Consider the following 18,127-nt stretch of genomic DNA (forward strand, 5'->3'; position numbering starts at 1 on the left):
GAACTTGGCTCAGAATTATCTATCCTAAGCATATCCACATTCTTTCCAGCTTTCCACCTCAAATAAACTCATGCACAAAGGGAGTGCTGTTGCATCAGAAATGAACTTGCTGATGAAAACTGACACTGATCCTTCTAAGTCATGCCTTCTAGGCACAGGATGAAGGAGAAGATGATGCTGAAACAGGGGAGCAAACAGGTTCCCCTGCTTCAAGATACTCCTCAGTGCCTTCCTTCTGTGTGAAATTCAGGGCTGCTCTTCCCCTCCCCTGTGCGCATGTGACTGCCATCCTGAAGGTACAAGTTTATGATCCCAAGGTGTCCAGACTCATCTAAATTTATTCCTAGGTGCTCTCTCTCTCTGGTTGGTCCTGTTTATAGCTAGAGATGAGCAAGGGGCATCAGCCAACTGCCTGGGTACTCCATTTTCCACACTTCCTCTGCTGAGGGAATCCTATAGAACACAGAATGCGCTAGGTCAGTAGCTTCCACATAACACACTCTTGGTTTTCCCAGAGTTGGTCAAGAAAGGCTGCTAAACTAAATTTATAAGCTACTTAGCAGTCTCTGAAGCTAGAGGGACCAATTCTGCAATCACTATGCTATTGCTATAACTTACAGTGGTCACCTATTGGCCCGGGGAAGGGAGGATGGTAATTTCAGCTCAAATTTTGGTGTCAGGATTTAATAGCAAATAGGGAGAGACGCTTTTCCTCTCTTGACTCAGACAAGCACTTGAGGGTCCCAGAGAAAGCTACCATCTCCTTTAGCCTGTAGTAAATTTTAGTTGTAGGACCTTTGCTGGTAAGCTATTATTTTAACATAAATATTCTGGGAGGAAGGCAAATTCAAGGCAAAGGAGTACACTAAATCACAGACATAGTGACAATGCAAATATTTAGTGCTGGTGACCACGTCTGTTATTTCCTAGGAGATAGAGTTAGCCAGCAGGTTTCTATTTCTTTTTCACAAAATAAGCAAATGCTTACTTTATCATTCATACATATAAACTTATATATAAACAACAGACAAACAGCTTGGAATGCAAATATTCTTTGGTTTACTCATCAAAACAGCAAATAACAAAACAGCAAAATCTTATCAGTTAAATAAAAAAGTAACACTTTATTTACCTATCAAATCTTACTAAACATTGAAATGCATTCATTCTCATGTTCTTGTAGCAAGACTCATTCTTCCCTTCTGCCTCTCTCCTCCTCCTAAATTAAATTATTCTGATGGGCTCATCACTAAAGTATAGATTGTTTTATCATTCTTTAAAAGCACTTACTTTTTATAGTCCCAATATCAGGAATGATCGAGATTTTCTCTTTGTTTCTTACATTTAAAACAGACATGAAAAATGGAGATTCCGTCAGCACATTTTCAAGATGACATACAAGTTAAGCCCTCAGCAAGCATTTCAAGGCAAATGGCATGTCACTTGGGGGAATTTTCATGTTTGAGGAAGTATTACTGTTGCTACTAAGAAACAGGACTCGATTCCAGTCTTATGTTAGACTAAATTATTCATAATGTCAAATACAACTGATTTCTAGAATACTGATTTCAGAGAAGCAGTTTTCTATTTTTCTGAGGGTTCGACTGTCTTAATACCGGAATGTCTTAATTAAGATGGAATTTCTGAATGTCAATGAGAAAGTCTTTAACAAAAGAATCTTTAACAAAAGGTAAACTTGAAAATGGAATTGCTTCAAAAGGAGAAATGACAGTAAGAGGGGGTTCTTGGCTTTTTAAAAGAGGTACACATACATAGTAAGGAATAAAGGTGAACCAAAATACACAACTCTGTACACGTTAGAAATATCCAATGTGCCACCAACACAACTGCCCTAAAAAAAGATGTCTTGAGGTTTGGAGCCACACGTATCTTTCTTTATATAACTCTGTATTTGCATCATGCAACCATATATCTTTCCCATGACCTGTTGGGAAGCTTTTAACCAGAATATTTGCCAATACATTTTTCTTCAAATAAAACAAGCCTCATAAAACATTATCATTAATGTCTGACAACTGAATTGGGCAAAGTCTTTCTGAAATATGTGTAATCTTTTAAAACATTCTTCTTGTTTTTTCCTTCATAAATCAGCAGAGCTCCGTCTTCAAATAAATCATGAGCAGTCACAATCTCAACTCACATGCTCATATGTTCTCTTCATCCAACATTTTGTTGATACCATCACACAGTTTCTGTAAGTGGGGTTTAAAATTTCCAAAGGGATTATACAAGGCCGCCAAGAAATCACAATCTGAGAAGTGATCAAAGACGTTGTTAACCCGTCCGTGTGACTTGGCGGTGAGGTGGCGCTGGATGATCTGGTGCAGCATCTCTCTGCACTCATTCAACAGCTTGGACAGCACGTTCCGGTCAAAGGTGAAGTCCACCTGGTGGAAGCTGACCACCGTCATAGCAAGCTGATGAACTTTCTTCTTAAACTTCTCCATCAGCGCCAGCTCGTCTTGGTTAAACTGGTTATTCCTGTAAAGGATGGCCAGCTTGATGACGGTTTTGATGAGGTTTTTGATGATTTTCTCTGCCTCCTTCTTGTTCTGGGTGTACTCCTTGGTCACCCTGTAGAGCTCGTCCAGCACTTCACTGCTTGTGTCATCGATGAGGGTGGTTGCGATGGACTTGGATGCCATTTTGCCCAAGATCTTCTTTTGTGCCTGAACGGCCAGGTTTTTGGAATTAAAGACATCTGTAGCCACTGAAAACAAAAGAGGAGGGGCGAGATAAAAATTGAGTAAAGATCAGCGAGCGGAGCAAATTAAAAATCTCACCTGGAGGAGTATTTTCCTTCTGACGTTCACACTCTATGGTCTGCCTCCCACCTACTAACGTTAGCTTTTGGTTCAGAAAGGAACCAAAATAATTTTCCTTCATTTGGGGGTCAGAATTAGGTTCTCACTGGTGAAATTAATGGGTGGCTATGCATAATCTTGAAGGTTTTTTTTGCAATTCAAGTGTTTTATTTGTACCTTCTGCTTTATAGCCAATACTTCGTTTAGAAGTTAAAGAGCTCTGGGAGAGGGGGGTGGGAGGATAAATAAGGAACTTCGGATTATCATACACACATTACTATATATAAAGTAGATAATTAAGGACTTACATACCAAATACCCTAGCATGGGGACCCCTACTCAATAGTCTGTAATAATCCATACAGGAAAAACATCTGAAAAAGAATTAATACATGTGTATGTATAACTGAATCACTTTGCTATACACCAGAAACATACAATGCTGTCAATCAACTATACTCCAATCAAATTTTTAAAAAGCTAAAATTTAAAAAAAAAAGAAGTTAAAGGGCTCTGATTATAAAGACAGTGTGTCTCACGAGGAGTAAGTTTTTATGCAATTTTCCCCTAGTTTAAATTTTATAAGAATCACATAGGGAATATAAAGTCAACTCCACAATTGTTCTCTGAGCAACAGTAATTGAGAACAATTTAAAGAAATACATTTAAATGTAAAAGGAAAAAAGTGACAGAGCCATGATACTAAGTAAATTGACAAATTTGATTTGAAAGCTAATCAAAAGGAAGACCTTGCTCTATAGCCCAAAATTTGCAAAAAGTCAAATTTCCTGAGCCACTGGTCAGCACCTACCAGTTTGATCATCCTTACCACACTGAGTGTCAACTCTCCAGAGCAGAGTGTTGGAAAGAAATATTCTTTGGAAAACTCGTTGTCCCTTGCTATATCTAATGAACGGCCACTGTGCTCTTTAAATTTTTATATGATTTGAGAAAATAACCCTTCTGTATGAGCTAATGAAACGTGCCACATGAAGAACACACTTTGAAAAGGCAGATCCTTAGAGTTCACTTCTGGAATTATCATAACTTAGCTGGATAGAGATTAAAGATACAATTAGAGTTGCATGCATTAAATATTAATAAGACAATGTGATGTTCTCTATTCATAGCCAGTCAGTGAATATGCTCAATAAACGTTTATTCCCCAAACCAAGTTTAGTTTTTCTCCTCTCCAAGATTCCCCCCACTTTGTGCGTGCTGTTCCGCTACAACCGCGCTTCCTCCCTCTTCTCCTAGGTGCCTGAGTGTTGGAAGGCAGTCACTCAGTAATGAAAGATGAAAAGCTTAAAAATACAGATATGCAGGAATGAGTCAGGGCATCAGTGGTATTATTAGAAGTAATTAGGAAATTATTTCTAGCTTGAACATGTTAGCAACATTAGAAAACAAAAAGGTAGCCACTCCCAAATCCAGGCTGGGAAGGTCTATAAGAAAATAACCCCCTCGATGTGGAACTGCCATGTCAGATTTGAAATCAGGTCCAAAGTAGCTCATGGTATACAGTACAAATAGCTGTGAATTACCTAATTACCAGGATGTCATTCAGAACTTTAAATGGCCATACACCCTGAAAGAACATCTTGACTGAACTAGAGATGGTCCTCTCGCAAATGTTGATCGTTAAACCTGTGAAACATGAACTGAAACTGCAGAAGAAGAACTGAAATAGATTTTGAGAAAGAAATGGAAAGTTAAAAAGCACGAGAAATAGCCAACCTGTTGAAAGTTTTCAGGCTTTTTAATACTTTGATCATTGAAGTAGTAGTTCATTACTTATTTCTACTTTTCAATGCTTTGCCAGAGTGCATGGCCTCACACTAAAGAATTTATGTCAAAATGAATGTAGTTCATTTATGTAGTTAGTATTATAAAATTAATAAGACTAGGGACTATCTCCCATGACTGAACTTAAGACACAGACCTCTACAAATAATAAACGTGATTTATATAGGAAGGGATACCCTCAAATTTTCAGACACACTAGGATTTCAGGAATTAATTTTATATAAAGTTGAAAGGTTATTCTGGTTCTCTTTGCGACCCCATGACTGAGGCCTGCCAGGCTCCTCTGTCCATGGGATTCTATCTGCAAGAATACTGGAATAGATTGCCATTCCCTTCTCCAGGGTATCTTCCTTACCCAGGAATCGAATCTGGGTCTCCCGCATTGCAGGCAGATTCCTTACTGTCTGAGTTAGCAGGGAAGCTCATACACTATATAAGAAGGGATACTCCCAAATTTTCAGGTACACAGTAACTAATAAGGATTTCAGCAGTTTATTTTATATAAATTTGAAAGGTTATTCTGTTTTTAACTGATTAGAATGTGGCACACTCTACAAACATCCCATCAGGAATTTACTGCAATGCCTATGAAATGGCAACAGAGTACATTATGAAATAACTGAAACCAGACAGAGAGTTCTAAAGACTCCCCTGTGCTCCTCTTTCCAAGGCTGGACTTGCAAGTTTCTACCTCTTATAGGCTACTTTTTAAAATTCAATCTCAATGTCCCATTTAATTGCAAAAAAAGACAATAATAACTCTCTGGTGTAGCACATTTAACTTCTTGCAAAATAAAGGCTGTTGCCCATGAGGCAAGATCGTTCCTCATTTACTGAACCAGGACAGAGAAGTTGGTCTCTGAGGCTTTCACATTAGTTTCAGAGGAACTTCAAACCCTGCTCCAGAAATACAGCAGCAGCTTCACACTTGCATTTTATCCTCTGGATTATATCCAGTACAGTCATCGTTGAAAATGAGGATGAAGCTGCTGCTCCCTGCTCCGTGGGGAAGACATGCACGCAGTACATTTCTTTCCATTAGTGAAGGCCTTTTCAGAGCCAGCCGGGAGTTGTGGCTGAGAGTTGCTGGCCAGGATTGTTGGTCTGTGATCATGAAATATGATTGCTTTTTTTTATTGCAAATTAACCACCTTCAGCCATTCCTGCTCAGGCTTGTCTGTCAGTGCTACATCCTCCACTGGATCGATGAAATGTCTGGTGTATCTCACAGCTAGTCCTGGACCACATTTTTCTCCTTCACAATCCTCGTCCCTGAGTGATCTCATCCACTTCCATGGCTTCAGATATCACTCACAGGCCAATGACTCCCACCATTACAACTCAGCCCTGACCTCCTTTCCAGACTCACTTTGCAAACACACTCAAGGTTTTTCTTTTCCTTGGCTATTTTGCAGGCATCTCAAACGTACCATGTCCAAAACTGAATCTTTGATTCCTTCCTGTCCCCAGACTGCTACTCCTCCACTCTTTACTATCTAAATTAACAGCATCCCTTCTATCCATGTGCCCAAATCAGAGACCTGGGAGTTGTCCACCATACCATCCCCTCCCTTACCTAGTCCAGTACCAAGTTCTTTCCATTCCACCTTCCTCCTATTCTCTATTCACTTCCCTCTATCTCCATGAACCACAGCCCCAGTCCAAGCCCCTTGCCAATCTCTTCCCACAGCAGCCAGGGTTTTTATGTAAATCTAAAAACGACACTTCACTTAAATTCTCTGCTAACCATTATACTTCCTTGTTCTTGAAATCTTCATCATTTGCTTACATCTTCATTGTCTGTCTTACTTTACTAGAATACGCACTTTGAGAGCAGAACTTGTATATCTTGTTCACTGTGTCATCCTCTAGGCCTACGAGGGTACCTGGGACCTGACACTTCTGACGGAAGCAGAAGTTAACTGCCTCTTTCTCCACTATATTTAAACACTTCTCCATGAAAACATGCTGACCTGAAAGATGAGAGCCCTAAATACATACGTGGGTGCTTTGTTGTAAAAGCTAGAGAAACAGATATCTTCTTTACCTGGTTAAATATGTGGTTTTCTTCTTTTGAAGCACCTCAGACTGTGGTTTCTCTTATTGTCATCAATCAGTTCTTTTGAAGAGCAAGATTTAGCAACTTAAGTATCCATCGACAGATGAATGGATAAAGAAGATGTGGTACATATGTGCAATGGAATATTACTCAGCCATAAAAAAGAAATACTGCCATCTGCATCAACATGGATGGACCCAGAGATTATCATACTAAGTGATACGATATCATTCATATGTGTGGAGTCTAAAAAAATTATATAAATGAACTTATTTACAAAACAGAAACAGACTCACAGTTATAGAAAATAAACTTATGGCTACCAGAGAGGATGAGGGAGAGAACAAATTAGGAGCTTGAGATAAACATATACACGTATGAGTGTGCTTAGTCACTCAGTCATGGCTGACTTTTTGGGACCTTGTGGACTGTAGCCTGCCGGGCTAGTCTGTCCATGGAATTTTTCACGGCAAGAATACTGGAGTGGGTTGCTATTTTCTACTCTGGGGGATCTTCCCAACCCAGGGATTGAGCTCATGTTTCCTGCATCCCCTGCATTGGCAGGTGGATTCTTTACCACTGTGCCACCTGGGAAGCCTCTAATATATATATATATACTACCCACTGTATAGCACAGAGAACTATATTCACTGTCTCATAACAAGCTATAATGGAAAATAATCTGAAAATGGATAATTGAATATATGTCACTCTACTGTACATGTGAAGCTAATACAACTTTGCAGATTAACTATAATTTTTAAAAAATGTAAACATAAAAAATATATATATATTTTTTTTGTAAATAAAGGGGAAAGACTTATTTTGTACAGTGAGAAAACCTCAAAGGACAATAATACAAATATTTAGTGTAAAACCAGGGTGCAGTGGTTCTGTCTTGAACTACAGTGGAAGATTAAACATACACCCACCTTTCACTCTGTCTGGATCTGTGATGAAACATATAATCAAAGATATGCCCGGGAAGCAACTGAGATATATGAATAAATGTTCTCAGAGAAGAAAGTGCTGAAAGTACTGATTTACTTGTGTTTGAGAATACACTTGTATGTTGTTGACTAATGAGAAATGACGCTTTATATATATATATATAAAGGATTACCACAACATCAAAACTATTTAAGATAGTTTACAGAAATAGGTATGACTGCTGTTTGAGCTTCCCTGGTGGCTTAGAGGGTAAAGCGTCCGCCTGCAATGCGGGAGACATGGGTTCATTCCCTGAGTTGGGAAGATCCCCTGGAGAAGGAAATGGCAACCCCACTCCAATATTCTTGCCTGGAGAATCCCATGGACGGAGGAGCCTGAGAGGCTGCAGTCCATGGGGTCGCAAAGAGTTGGACACGACTGAGCAACTTCACTTCACTTATCTCACTGCCTCTCCTCTATGTCTTTACATCTCCTTTCTTCACTTAATCAAATGTCTATTTCAGCGATGTTTGTTGTAAGGCAAACTGATTTTTAGGGAATACTGGTTTTAGTATCAACAATTATAAATTTAGAGATAAACACTGATGTCAAAACTATAATGACCCCTTTATACAAGAATAAAAAAGTGCTCAGAAGGGAGAAAAAAACCCAAACCTTTTCATGACACTAATGAATGAAAAACTATAGTTTTCTGAAATTAACAAAAGTTACCCATAACATTAAAAAAACTAAGATCATGGCATCCAGTTTCATCACTTCATGGCAAATAGATGGGGAAACAATAGAAACAGTGACAGACTTTATTTTCTTGGGCTCCAAAATCACTGCAGATGGTGACTGCAGCCATGAAATTAAAAGATGCTTGCTCCTTGGAAGAAAAGCTATGACAAACCTAGACAGCATATTAAAAAGCAGAGACATTACTTTGCCGACAAAGGTCCATCTAGTCAAAACTATGGTTTTTCCAGTAGTCATGTATGTATGTGAGAGTTGGACAATAAAGAAGGCTGAGCATCAAGAATTGATGCTTTTGAACTGTGGTGTTGGAGAAGACTCTTGAGAGTCCCTTGGACTGCAAAGAGATCAAACCAGTCACTCCTGAAGGAAAGCAGTCCTGAATATTCATTGGAAGGACTGATTCTGAAGCTAAAGCTCCAATTCTTTGACCACCTGATGTGAAGAGCCAACTCATTAGAAAAAACCCTGATGCCGGGAAAGACTGAAGGCAAGAGGAGAAGGATATAACAGAAGATGAGATAGTTGGATAGCATCACCAATTCAATGGACATGAGTTTGAGCAAGCTCTGGGAGATGGTGAAGGACAGGGAAGCCTGGCATGCTGCAGTCCATGGGCTCACCAAAAGCCGGACATGACTACGTGACTGAACAACAACAAAACCCATAACACTGGCTTCCTATGTGGCTCAGTGGTGAAGAATCCACCTGCAATGCACGAGACACAAGAGATGCGGGTTTGATCCCTGGGTTGGAAAGGTCCCCTGGAGGAGGGCATGGCTACCCACTCCAGTATTCTTGCCTGGAGAATCCCATGGACTGAGGAGACTGGCAGGCTATAGTCTACAAGGTCACAAAGATTCAGACATGACTGAAGCAACTGAAGACACACACACACACACACACACACACACACACACATAACGTTATCCCAATTAAGAAATTGCTAATATAGTGAAGTACTCAAGTCACTTTCTTAATAACCTCACCTGCAAACACATAATTTCTTTGCCCATGAAACTTGTTATACTTGGAACTTTGAAATGGTGACCACAGATGCATGTATATGTCATTACTAATTCTTGCCTAGTTAAAATTCGATCCAGTGGGCCCAGTATACGAAGGATGGAAAAGAAAACAATTTGGACAGCATGTCTGGCTGCTGTGGTCTGTTAACAGACGTTCTTTAAACTAACCTTAGCTCTCTTGCATTTGAATTACTCCAAATCTAAATAGGGCTTCGTAAAAAAGACTGCTTTGGGGATATACAAGTGGCCATAACCAACAGGAAACACTCCACAATAAGTCAAATGGCTAAGAGTTGACCCCCTGTATCAGGATTTGATTACACTCTAGGAGAAAAGAAAGGAATTGCTGAGCCCCTGGTGATGCATCTGTGACACCAGCCTCCACACAAACATTCCAGGGTGGAAAATTCAACAGGATGAAGAAGAAACAACAAAAGAAAGAAAGAAAAAGAGAGTGAGAGATGGGGAGAGGGCCACAGCCAGCAGAAGCAGCAGAGATTCAGACTGTGAGAGGGGCTGACCCTGCAAGGGTCAGAAGCAATGACCATGGCAGCAAGCAGAGGCAATGCTATCTATCCAGAGAGAAAAGACAAGTGCCAGGAACCTTAATCCCTTATCACCTTCAGGTCACACAGATGGAGACCCTAACACAAAAGAACATAGTCTTGGGGAAATCAATACATCTAAGGTTCTTAACCTGATGTTGAATGCAAATTTGGGGGAGCATGCATTTTGCTGACCCCAAGTGCTTGAAAACCAGTGGTGTGCCTCATCACAGGGACAAGCTAAGTCATCCACTCTGTGTCTCCTACCACCTTTAGAAAAGCACATGCTCATTTTCAAAGGCAACAAATTAAAGAAGACAAATGTCACGGAAGACAGCGACTTTAAAGGGGGGCAAAAGAAAAAAAAAAAGAAATCACTGGATGATTTTTAATGCAGTCCTGGAAATAGTAAAGCATCCCCCTGCAGATTCCTTTCCTTGTTCTGCACATAGCTGATTCACAGCTCTTAAGCAAATCTGGTAGTACTGCAATTGGCTCCTGGCCACAGAGATACATAGACAAATTCTGTTTACTGGAGGTGCAACTGCTTCCTCATTTTCTTGTCTGCCTGTGTGGCACTTAGCAGTCTCCTTTGAAACGATCATCAGACTTACTGATTCCTCATTAATGAATGAGTTAAGCGATATCTTTGGCATGTCCATTTTGTATTTTTGAGTCACAAATTGATCTTCTTAAAAATATACCCTTTAACACAGAATAGAATTTTCCCCTCAAAACCATGTGAAGTCAAAACACAACTGCAGTACATATCATTCTTTAGAGAGAACTCATACACATTTTGGAGAAGGCAATGACAACCCACTCCAGTACTCTTGCCTGGAAAACCCCATGGACGGAGGAGCCTGATGGGCTGCAGTCCATGGGGTCGCGAAGAGTCGGACATGACTGAGCGACTTCACTTTCACTTTTCAGTTTCATGCATTGGAGAAGGAAATGGCAACCCACTCCAGTGTTCTTGCCTGGAGAATCCCAGGGATGGCAGAGCCTGGTGGGCTGCTGTCTATGGGGTCACACAGAGTCGGACACAACTGAAGCAACTTAGCAGCAGCAGCAGTATACGCATTTCCTATGGCAACTAATTTTTCCAGGGTCCTGGAAGAGTGTGTTAATAAAAGTCCAATATTCTGCAGCTAACGGTTCCATGAAGCCATGGTGCTTACGGATAAGATGGGCTTCCCAGGTGGCTCAGTGGTAAAGAACCTGCCTGCCAGGCAGACAGAGGAGACATGGGTTCAATCCCTGGATAGTGAAGGTCGCCTGGAGGAGGAAATGGCAACCTACTCCAATATTCTTGCCTGGAAAATCCTGTGGGCAGAGGAACCTGGCAGGCTATAGTCCATGGGATTGCAAAGAGTTGGACACAACTGAGCGATGGAGCACGCACACACAGGGATATTACTGAGACTCAACTTTCCTATCTACAAGTTGGGGCTAATGATCCCCACCTCTTGGAGTTGTCGCAAAGATAAATGGACATGGACCACAAAGGAGGATCTCACAGAATACCTGGCATAGAAGTTTTCACCACGGGTTTGCTTAAATAAGTCAACAAATTAAACTTCAAATACCTTCCGAGGCTCTCCAGTATTGAGTGACATTTGGTGAAAATCAATCAACTCCTTCTGGACTCAATATGGAAATGTAAAATGCTTACAAATGCAAAATGCCTGATGACTGTATGAATACAAAGACTTCACATACTTTAGTGAATAAGGAGCTACAGAACCTTTTCCATGATGACCTTAAAAAAACTAACACATATTAAATTTTCCTTTATCAGGGAATTTCTCTCTTTTTTTTTTTTCAGGTAGATTTCAGTACCACCAGGACTCTGATAGGTAACACAAGTATATTTTGTCTAGGGAAAACTGGCCCATGGAGAACAGAATCAAACCCTGAGGGGAGGAAAAAAGACAAATGGTATCGACATCCACACAAAGCTGTGTTGATAGTGGATAAAATGTAAAGGAAATGGGTCAACTATAAAGCCAAAGTGAAAACCCACAGCAGACAACAAGATTACTCCATAAAGTCACAGCTTCACCCCCAGACTTTCCAAAGCTTCCCAGAGAACCAGAGACCCAAAGGCAGAGCTTCCTGCCAGGTAAGAACAGCATGGATGGAAACAAAGGATGAAGGTCAAGAGTCCTGGGTTTTAGACTTGGGTGCAATTTAATTTCTTCATATTCGTTTTCTCATCTACTAAGTGGGGCATCATTTCAAGGTGGTCTGGCTTAAGTTAGATTTGTGTGTGTGTGTGCTAAGTCACTCAGTCACATCTGACTCTTTGCGACCTCATGGACTGTAGCCTGCCAGGCTCCTCTGTCTATAGGATTCTCCAGGCAAGAATGTTGCAGTGGGTTGCCATTTCCTTCTCCAGGGGATCTTCCCAACCCAGCGATTGAACCTGGGTCTCTTACATGTCCTGCATTGGCTGGTGGGTTCTTTACCACCAAAAGTCAGAAAACTCCAGCAGTGTGCTTCTAGGCTCATGACTACAGACCACAAACGCACACTGAGTTTGCTTCCTTATTTAATACACTTGAGGTAGAGAAGCAGGAATTCAAATCCAGTACTTGCACACACTGTGTTCTTTCTACTCGTTTCTCCTTATATTTTCTATTTTCCAAATTTGTGGACTAGAGAAATTATGTCCTGAAGAAAATACTGTGAAGCTTTTCCCCTGTGTGATCTTGAGCTGGTTTTGTTGCTTTAATTCTGGAATCTTTTCATTTTGATTTTGGGTTCAATTGTATGTTTTTGATGCCTGTGGCTTAATTTTGTGATGATTTTGAAATGGAAAATGTCATTTCCTAAGTTTCAGTACCATTAACTCCATATTAGACTCCATCTCTGCTTTTTTGTTGTTGTTTTGTTTTTTCCAGTTAATTTGCTCCATAAATCATGAGATGACTTGATTGCTTTCTGCTCCTGCTGCTGCTAAGTCACTTCAGTCATGTCCAACTCTGTGTGATCCCATAGATGGCAGCCCACCAGGCTCCCCTGTCCCTGGGATTCTCCACGCAAGAACACTGCAGTGGGTTGCCATTTCCTTCTCCAATGCATGAAAGTGAAAAGTGAAAGTGAAGTCTCTCAGTCCTGTCCGACTCTTAGCGATCCCATGGACCGCAGCCTACCAGGCTCCTCCATCCATGGGATTTTCCAGGCAAGAGTACTGGAGTGGGGTGCCATTGCCTTCTCCGTGATTGCTTTCTAGAAAGCATAAACTCTGACAAGATATGCCTGATGTGTCTAGATCCACTTATACCAGGGTTGGAAGAAAGTTTGATGATATCTGTATGAAGGGGTATGGTTGGATCCCATGGGATGTCAGTCTTGTAAATATTAGAATGGAGATTACAGGAATAGAAATGGATTTTGTGGCTACTCAGAGTGAGAGGTTAACAGTCATGAGAACTCATTGGCTAGTCACTGTATTTTGAACTTAACACCACATTATCCCCAGAACTGCCTAGAATCTGCACTATCTTACTGAAGCTTCGCAACAATCTCAGGAGGGAGGTAATTATCCCCACTTAGAGATATGGCAAATGAGGCCCAGAGAAATTAAGTTGTTTTCTCAAGGTCGTACAGTCAGTAAGTGGAAGAGATGAACTTGATCCTAGATATGTCCAAATCCAACCCATTCTCTGAAGAGTTCTGCTATACCATACAAGCATAAAAACAAAACAACAAAAAAACTCTCTCTTGAAATATGGGAACGGGAAGACCTAATAATATTTGACAAAGTGAAATGAAATAAAAATAAAAAAAGATACCAGGTTTCCCTGGTGGTAAGAAATGGACTCAATAAAATAGATCAATCCAGCTGGGTTTGAAACATCCTGCATTTCTAGGGAAAACCCAGACTAGTTTCAAAATATTTTAAAATGAAATTTAAAAAAATAACATGCTTAGACTATTCAAAAGCCATAATATAAATATTTAAAGTGAGAAGTCTCACTTTCAGCTTTGCTAACCACTGGGCAGTCCTGACCCTGACCACTGCTTTCCAGAGACAACTATTCTTTTTTTTTTTTTTTTTGAGGTTAAGAAGGTTTATTACTTTCTTACTGGTGGGAAATTATGTATATTGTTGTCTTTATATAATGCTATGACAGGTTGCATTACCTTGGCTAAAATGATACTAAGAGGAGGGTTAATAATTTGCTCAGAAGTGACAGAATTCATATTTAAACCAGGGTCCTTGACTGGGTTTTAGTGGCTTACATTTTTGGACACTACCATTTTTGATGTAGCAGCAGTTTTGAATACTATTAAATCTTTCTCCCTGGCTGTCCCTATATAAGCAGCTTTTATTTTTTGCCCAAATGTAAATCCTTGCCAATTTAATAATTTTTTTTAGAACAGTTTTTATGTGCCCCAAATTTTAGTTCAGTTCAGTCGCTCAGTTGTATGTTACTCTTTGAGACCCCATGGACTGCAGCATGCCAGGCTTCCCTGTCCATCACCAACTCTCAGAGCTTACTCAAACTCATCAGAGACAACTATTCTTTTGGTATTCTTTCAGAGTTGCTGTCTTCTCTGCACAGATGAGCATATATATGAATAGACAGATACTGAGCAGGGTGAAGAGGTTTTTGTTGTTGTTCAGTCACTAAGGTGTGTCTGACTCTTTGTGACCCCATGGATTGCAGCATGCCAGGCTTCCATTCCTTCACTATCTCCCAGAGTTTGCTCAAATTCATATCCACTGAGTTGGTGATGCTATCTAACCATCTCATCCTCTGTCTCTCCTTTCTCCTCTTGCCTTCAATCTTTCCCAGCATCAGGGTCTTTTCCAGTGAGTCGGTTCTTCACATCAGGTAGCCAAAGTATTGGAGCTTCAGCTTCAGTATCAGTTCTTCCAATAAGTATTCAGGGTTGATTTCCTTTAGGATTGGCTGGTTTGATCTCCCTGCTGTCCAGGGGACTCCTAAAAGTTTTCTCCAGAACCACAATTCAAAAGCATCACTTCTTCAGCTTTCTTTACACTCCAACTCTCACATCTGTATATGATTACCAGGAAAACCATAGCTTTGACTATACAGACTTCTGCCGTCAGCAAAGTGATGTCTTTGCCTTTTAATATGCTATCTAGGTTTGTTACAGCTTTCCTTCCAAAGAGCAAGCGCCTTTTAATTTCATGGTTGCAGTCACTGTCCACAGCGATTTCTGAATCTGAAAAAATAAAATCCATCACTGCTTCCACTTTTTCCCCTTCTATTTGCCATGAAGTGATGGGACCAAATCCCATGATCTTAGTTTTTTGAACGTTGAATTTTAAGCTAGTTTTGTCACTCTCCTCTTTCACCCTCATCAAGAGGCATTAAGAAGTCTTACAGGCTGTAATTCTTATTAATGCTACTTTTGAGTGATGAGAGACTAAACACAGTAATTCCAGTTTATGAAATTCTGTAATTCCCTGCACGACTAAGACATAAAATGGTGAGATGCCAGAGGCACATGGCTGTTATCTTTAGTCCCATTCATGTGATAGCAATGAGAGTCCTTCAGTGACTGGTGAGAAGGTAGCAAGGTTGAAACAGAGGTCTTTACTTAACTGGGGCAGGGGGAGGTTATGATTAGAGAAATTGTGCAGTTTATCATCCTAATGGGATCCCTCTGAAAAGGGTACTATTAGCAATTACGCTCTGACAACAAATCTGTGCCTCTTCCAGCAGGTAAATGTAAGTGGTCACTAAAGACTACTTAAGTACTGAAGAACTAAAGGCACTCAAGACTAAATAAGAAAGGGTCAAAAGTCAGGGTTACCCAAATATTTAGGACCTGACAAATTTCTTGGGAACCCCACATGAGCACTAGCCAGCTTTTATTCTGAATTATGTTAAAAACAAAAACCCAATTCTTCAAGAAGTTAAGAGTCTTAAGCGAGGGGTGAGGGGTAATTCCCTCTAGCTAAATCAGTTTGGGAAACAGTGTATATGAGGGACAAGGGTCCCATTTGAGTGGCAAAAAATGTACTAATAATACTAAGGTCTTGAGGATTAGTGGAGTAAATGAACATTTTAACTTTACTTACTCAGGTTTTTCAAACTACACAGATGACCCATTAACAAATTTGTAGGCTAAGATCAGTGAAAATTATTGGCTAACAAATGGACTTGAATTCTTGCTATTCCTCTGGAATGGATTCATAATTGTCTCCTGTAAATAGGGGAGGGCAGGACAGGCAGCCAGGCAAAAAGACAAGCAAGGTGGTGACTGTGAGCCTGGGATTCAGAGGCTCACTGTCTGGGTCAGAACCCTAGTTTGGCTATTGAGTGCTGGGTCTCTGGGGCTAGTTAGCTAACTTCTCTGTGCCTTAGTTTCCCCACATGCAAATGAGGATACCTGAGGTTTTTATGATGATTAAACAGGAATAACCCATAAAAAGTGCTTAGGGGAGCGCCAGGTGTGAAAAAATAACATCAACTAATGTGAACTATTATTACTATTGTCATTAATGTTGTTATCCCTATTATTAAAGTAGGTAGGTATTGTTGACATTCAGCTGGTATGGGATGGTAAGAGTCTTGTGATGATGACTTGTGAAATAGGAGTGAGGAGAGATGACAGGACATTAACCCAAAGACGTGAATCATTCAACAAAACTTCTGAGTGTTCATAATGTATCAGATACTGCGGTTTCAGAAATAAACAACCTATCCTTTCTGTCCAGACACTCAAGTCTAAGGTGGAGTGGGGGCAGGAAGCAGATGGTTACACAGCTTAGCAGAATCCTGAAAGCAATGGTAGCAAAGAGAAGGAACAATAATTTTGCTGAAATGGAAGGAAATTAGGTTTGAGGAAGGTTTCACAAATAGAGACTGACCCAAGAGGCAGCCTTGGAAGATACAGCAAGTCTGCCTTAACAGAAATAAATGTGACTGCATTCCAGAGCTGACCTACAGAATTCCTACCAGAGTTAGGAATGAAAAAGTCTGCCCAGCAGCGTACCTATATGTGAGAAACCCAATGAGGCATGTGGGTCCTATGGATTTTAGAGAAACTTTTTAATTTTTGATTGAAGGATAATTGCTTTACAATGTGGTGCTGGTTTGTGAATCAGCTATAAGTATATATATATCCCCTCTGTCTTGATCCTCCCTCTCACTCTGTGCCCCCCACCATCATCTCACCCCAGTAGGTCATCATTTTAGAGAAACCTTAAACACAAACTACGTATAATTTGTTGTCAAGGCCAGGAAAATTTACTACAATGGTACTCAGTTTCTGAGAAAGCTTTGGTAGGGAAAGAACAGATACAGCAGGAAATGGGCAGCAATCTCTTTAGCAAGGGCTATGTGTATCAGAAGGTCTGGCGCTTTCTAGAAATTCATGGTTGGACTTACTGAATCAGAATCCTCAGGATTACAGTCTAAGCAGCTGTATTTGGAGGAAGCACTCTGATGGATGGTTCTGATGGAAGGTAATGGTGGAAGATCCCTACTCTGAGGTGTACTTCTACAACATGAAACTTTACAATTTTCAACAGACATACTTTGGCCATTAAGACATGCTGTAAATAGCCCAGGAACAGATGTAAGTGAAAGTGAAAGTGAAAGTGTCAGTCTCTCAGTCATGTCCAACTCTTTGAAACCCCATGGATTGTAGCTCGCCAGGCTCCTCTGTCCATGGGATTCTCCAGGCAAGAATACTGGAGTGGGTTGCCATGCCCTTCTCCAGAAGGATCTTCCTGACCCAGGGATGGAACTCTGGTCTCCCGCATTACAGGCAGATTTTTTACCATCTGAGCCACTAGGGAAGCCTATGAAGAGATGTAACTCCTCAAATTTTTTTTCACCTAAAACTAGATGTGAATTTGCACACAGAATCCAGAGAAAATATTTTCACAGTAGAGCTTATTCTATTCAAGCCTCAAAGAGAACAGAAAAGTTACCCTCTTTATATGATACTTTAATCAAAACTTGAACAGGACCTAACTCTATCACTAGGCTTCACATGAGTTTGAAATTAAATAAGAATATCCTACAAGTGTTTATATCAAACTGACTTTAGTGAGCTATTCTTTTTCTTTTTAAATTAAATGAAATCTTCCTTATTTATTATATGGGATTAGGATACTTTATGTTTTTCTTAAAGATTTTTCAATTAAGCTGGATTTATTTACATACCTTCTTGAGGACATGAAGC

General features: G+C 40.2%; 1 protein-coding gene across 5 annotated transcripts in view; it reads right to left on the minus strand.

Moving 5' to 3' along the window:
• Positions 1-1,097: 1,097 nt before the first annotated feature.
• Positions 1,098-18,127, minus strand: part of TNFAIP8 (TNF alpha induced protein 8) — a 139,917-nt gene continuing 122,887 nt past the window's right edge. For all 5 annotated transcript variants that reach the window (XM_061150934.1, XM_061150933.1, XM_061150935.1 and 2 more), the window contains one exon: positions 1,098-2,731. In XM_061150934.1, coding sequence (XP_061006917.1) covers positions 2,166-2,731 — 566 coding nt within the window. In that variant the 3' untranslated portion in view covers positions 1,098-2,165. The remainder of the gene's footprint in view (positions 2,732-18,127) is intronic.

This window comes from Dama dama, chromosome 9, assembly GCF_033118175.1.
Source record: "Dama dama isolate Ldn47 chromosome 9, ASM3311817v1, whole genome shotgun sequence".
NCBI classification, from domain to species: domain Eukaryota; kingdom Metazoa; phylum Chordata; class Mammalia; order Artiodactyla; family Cervidae; genus Dama; species Dama dama.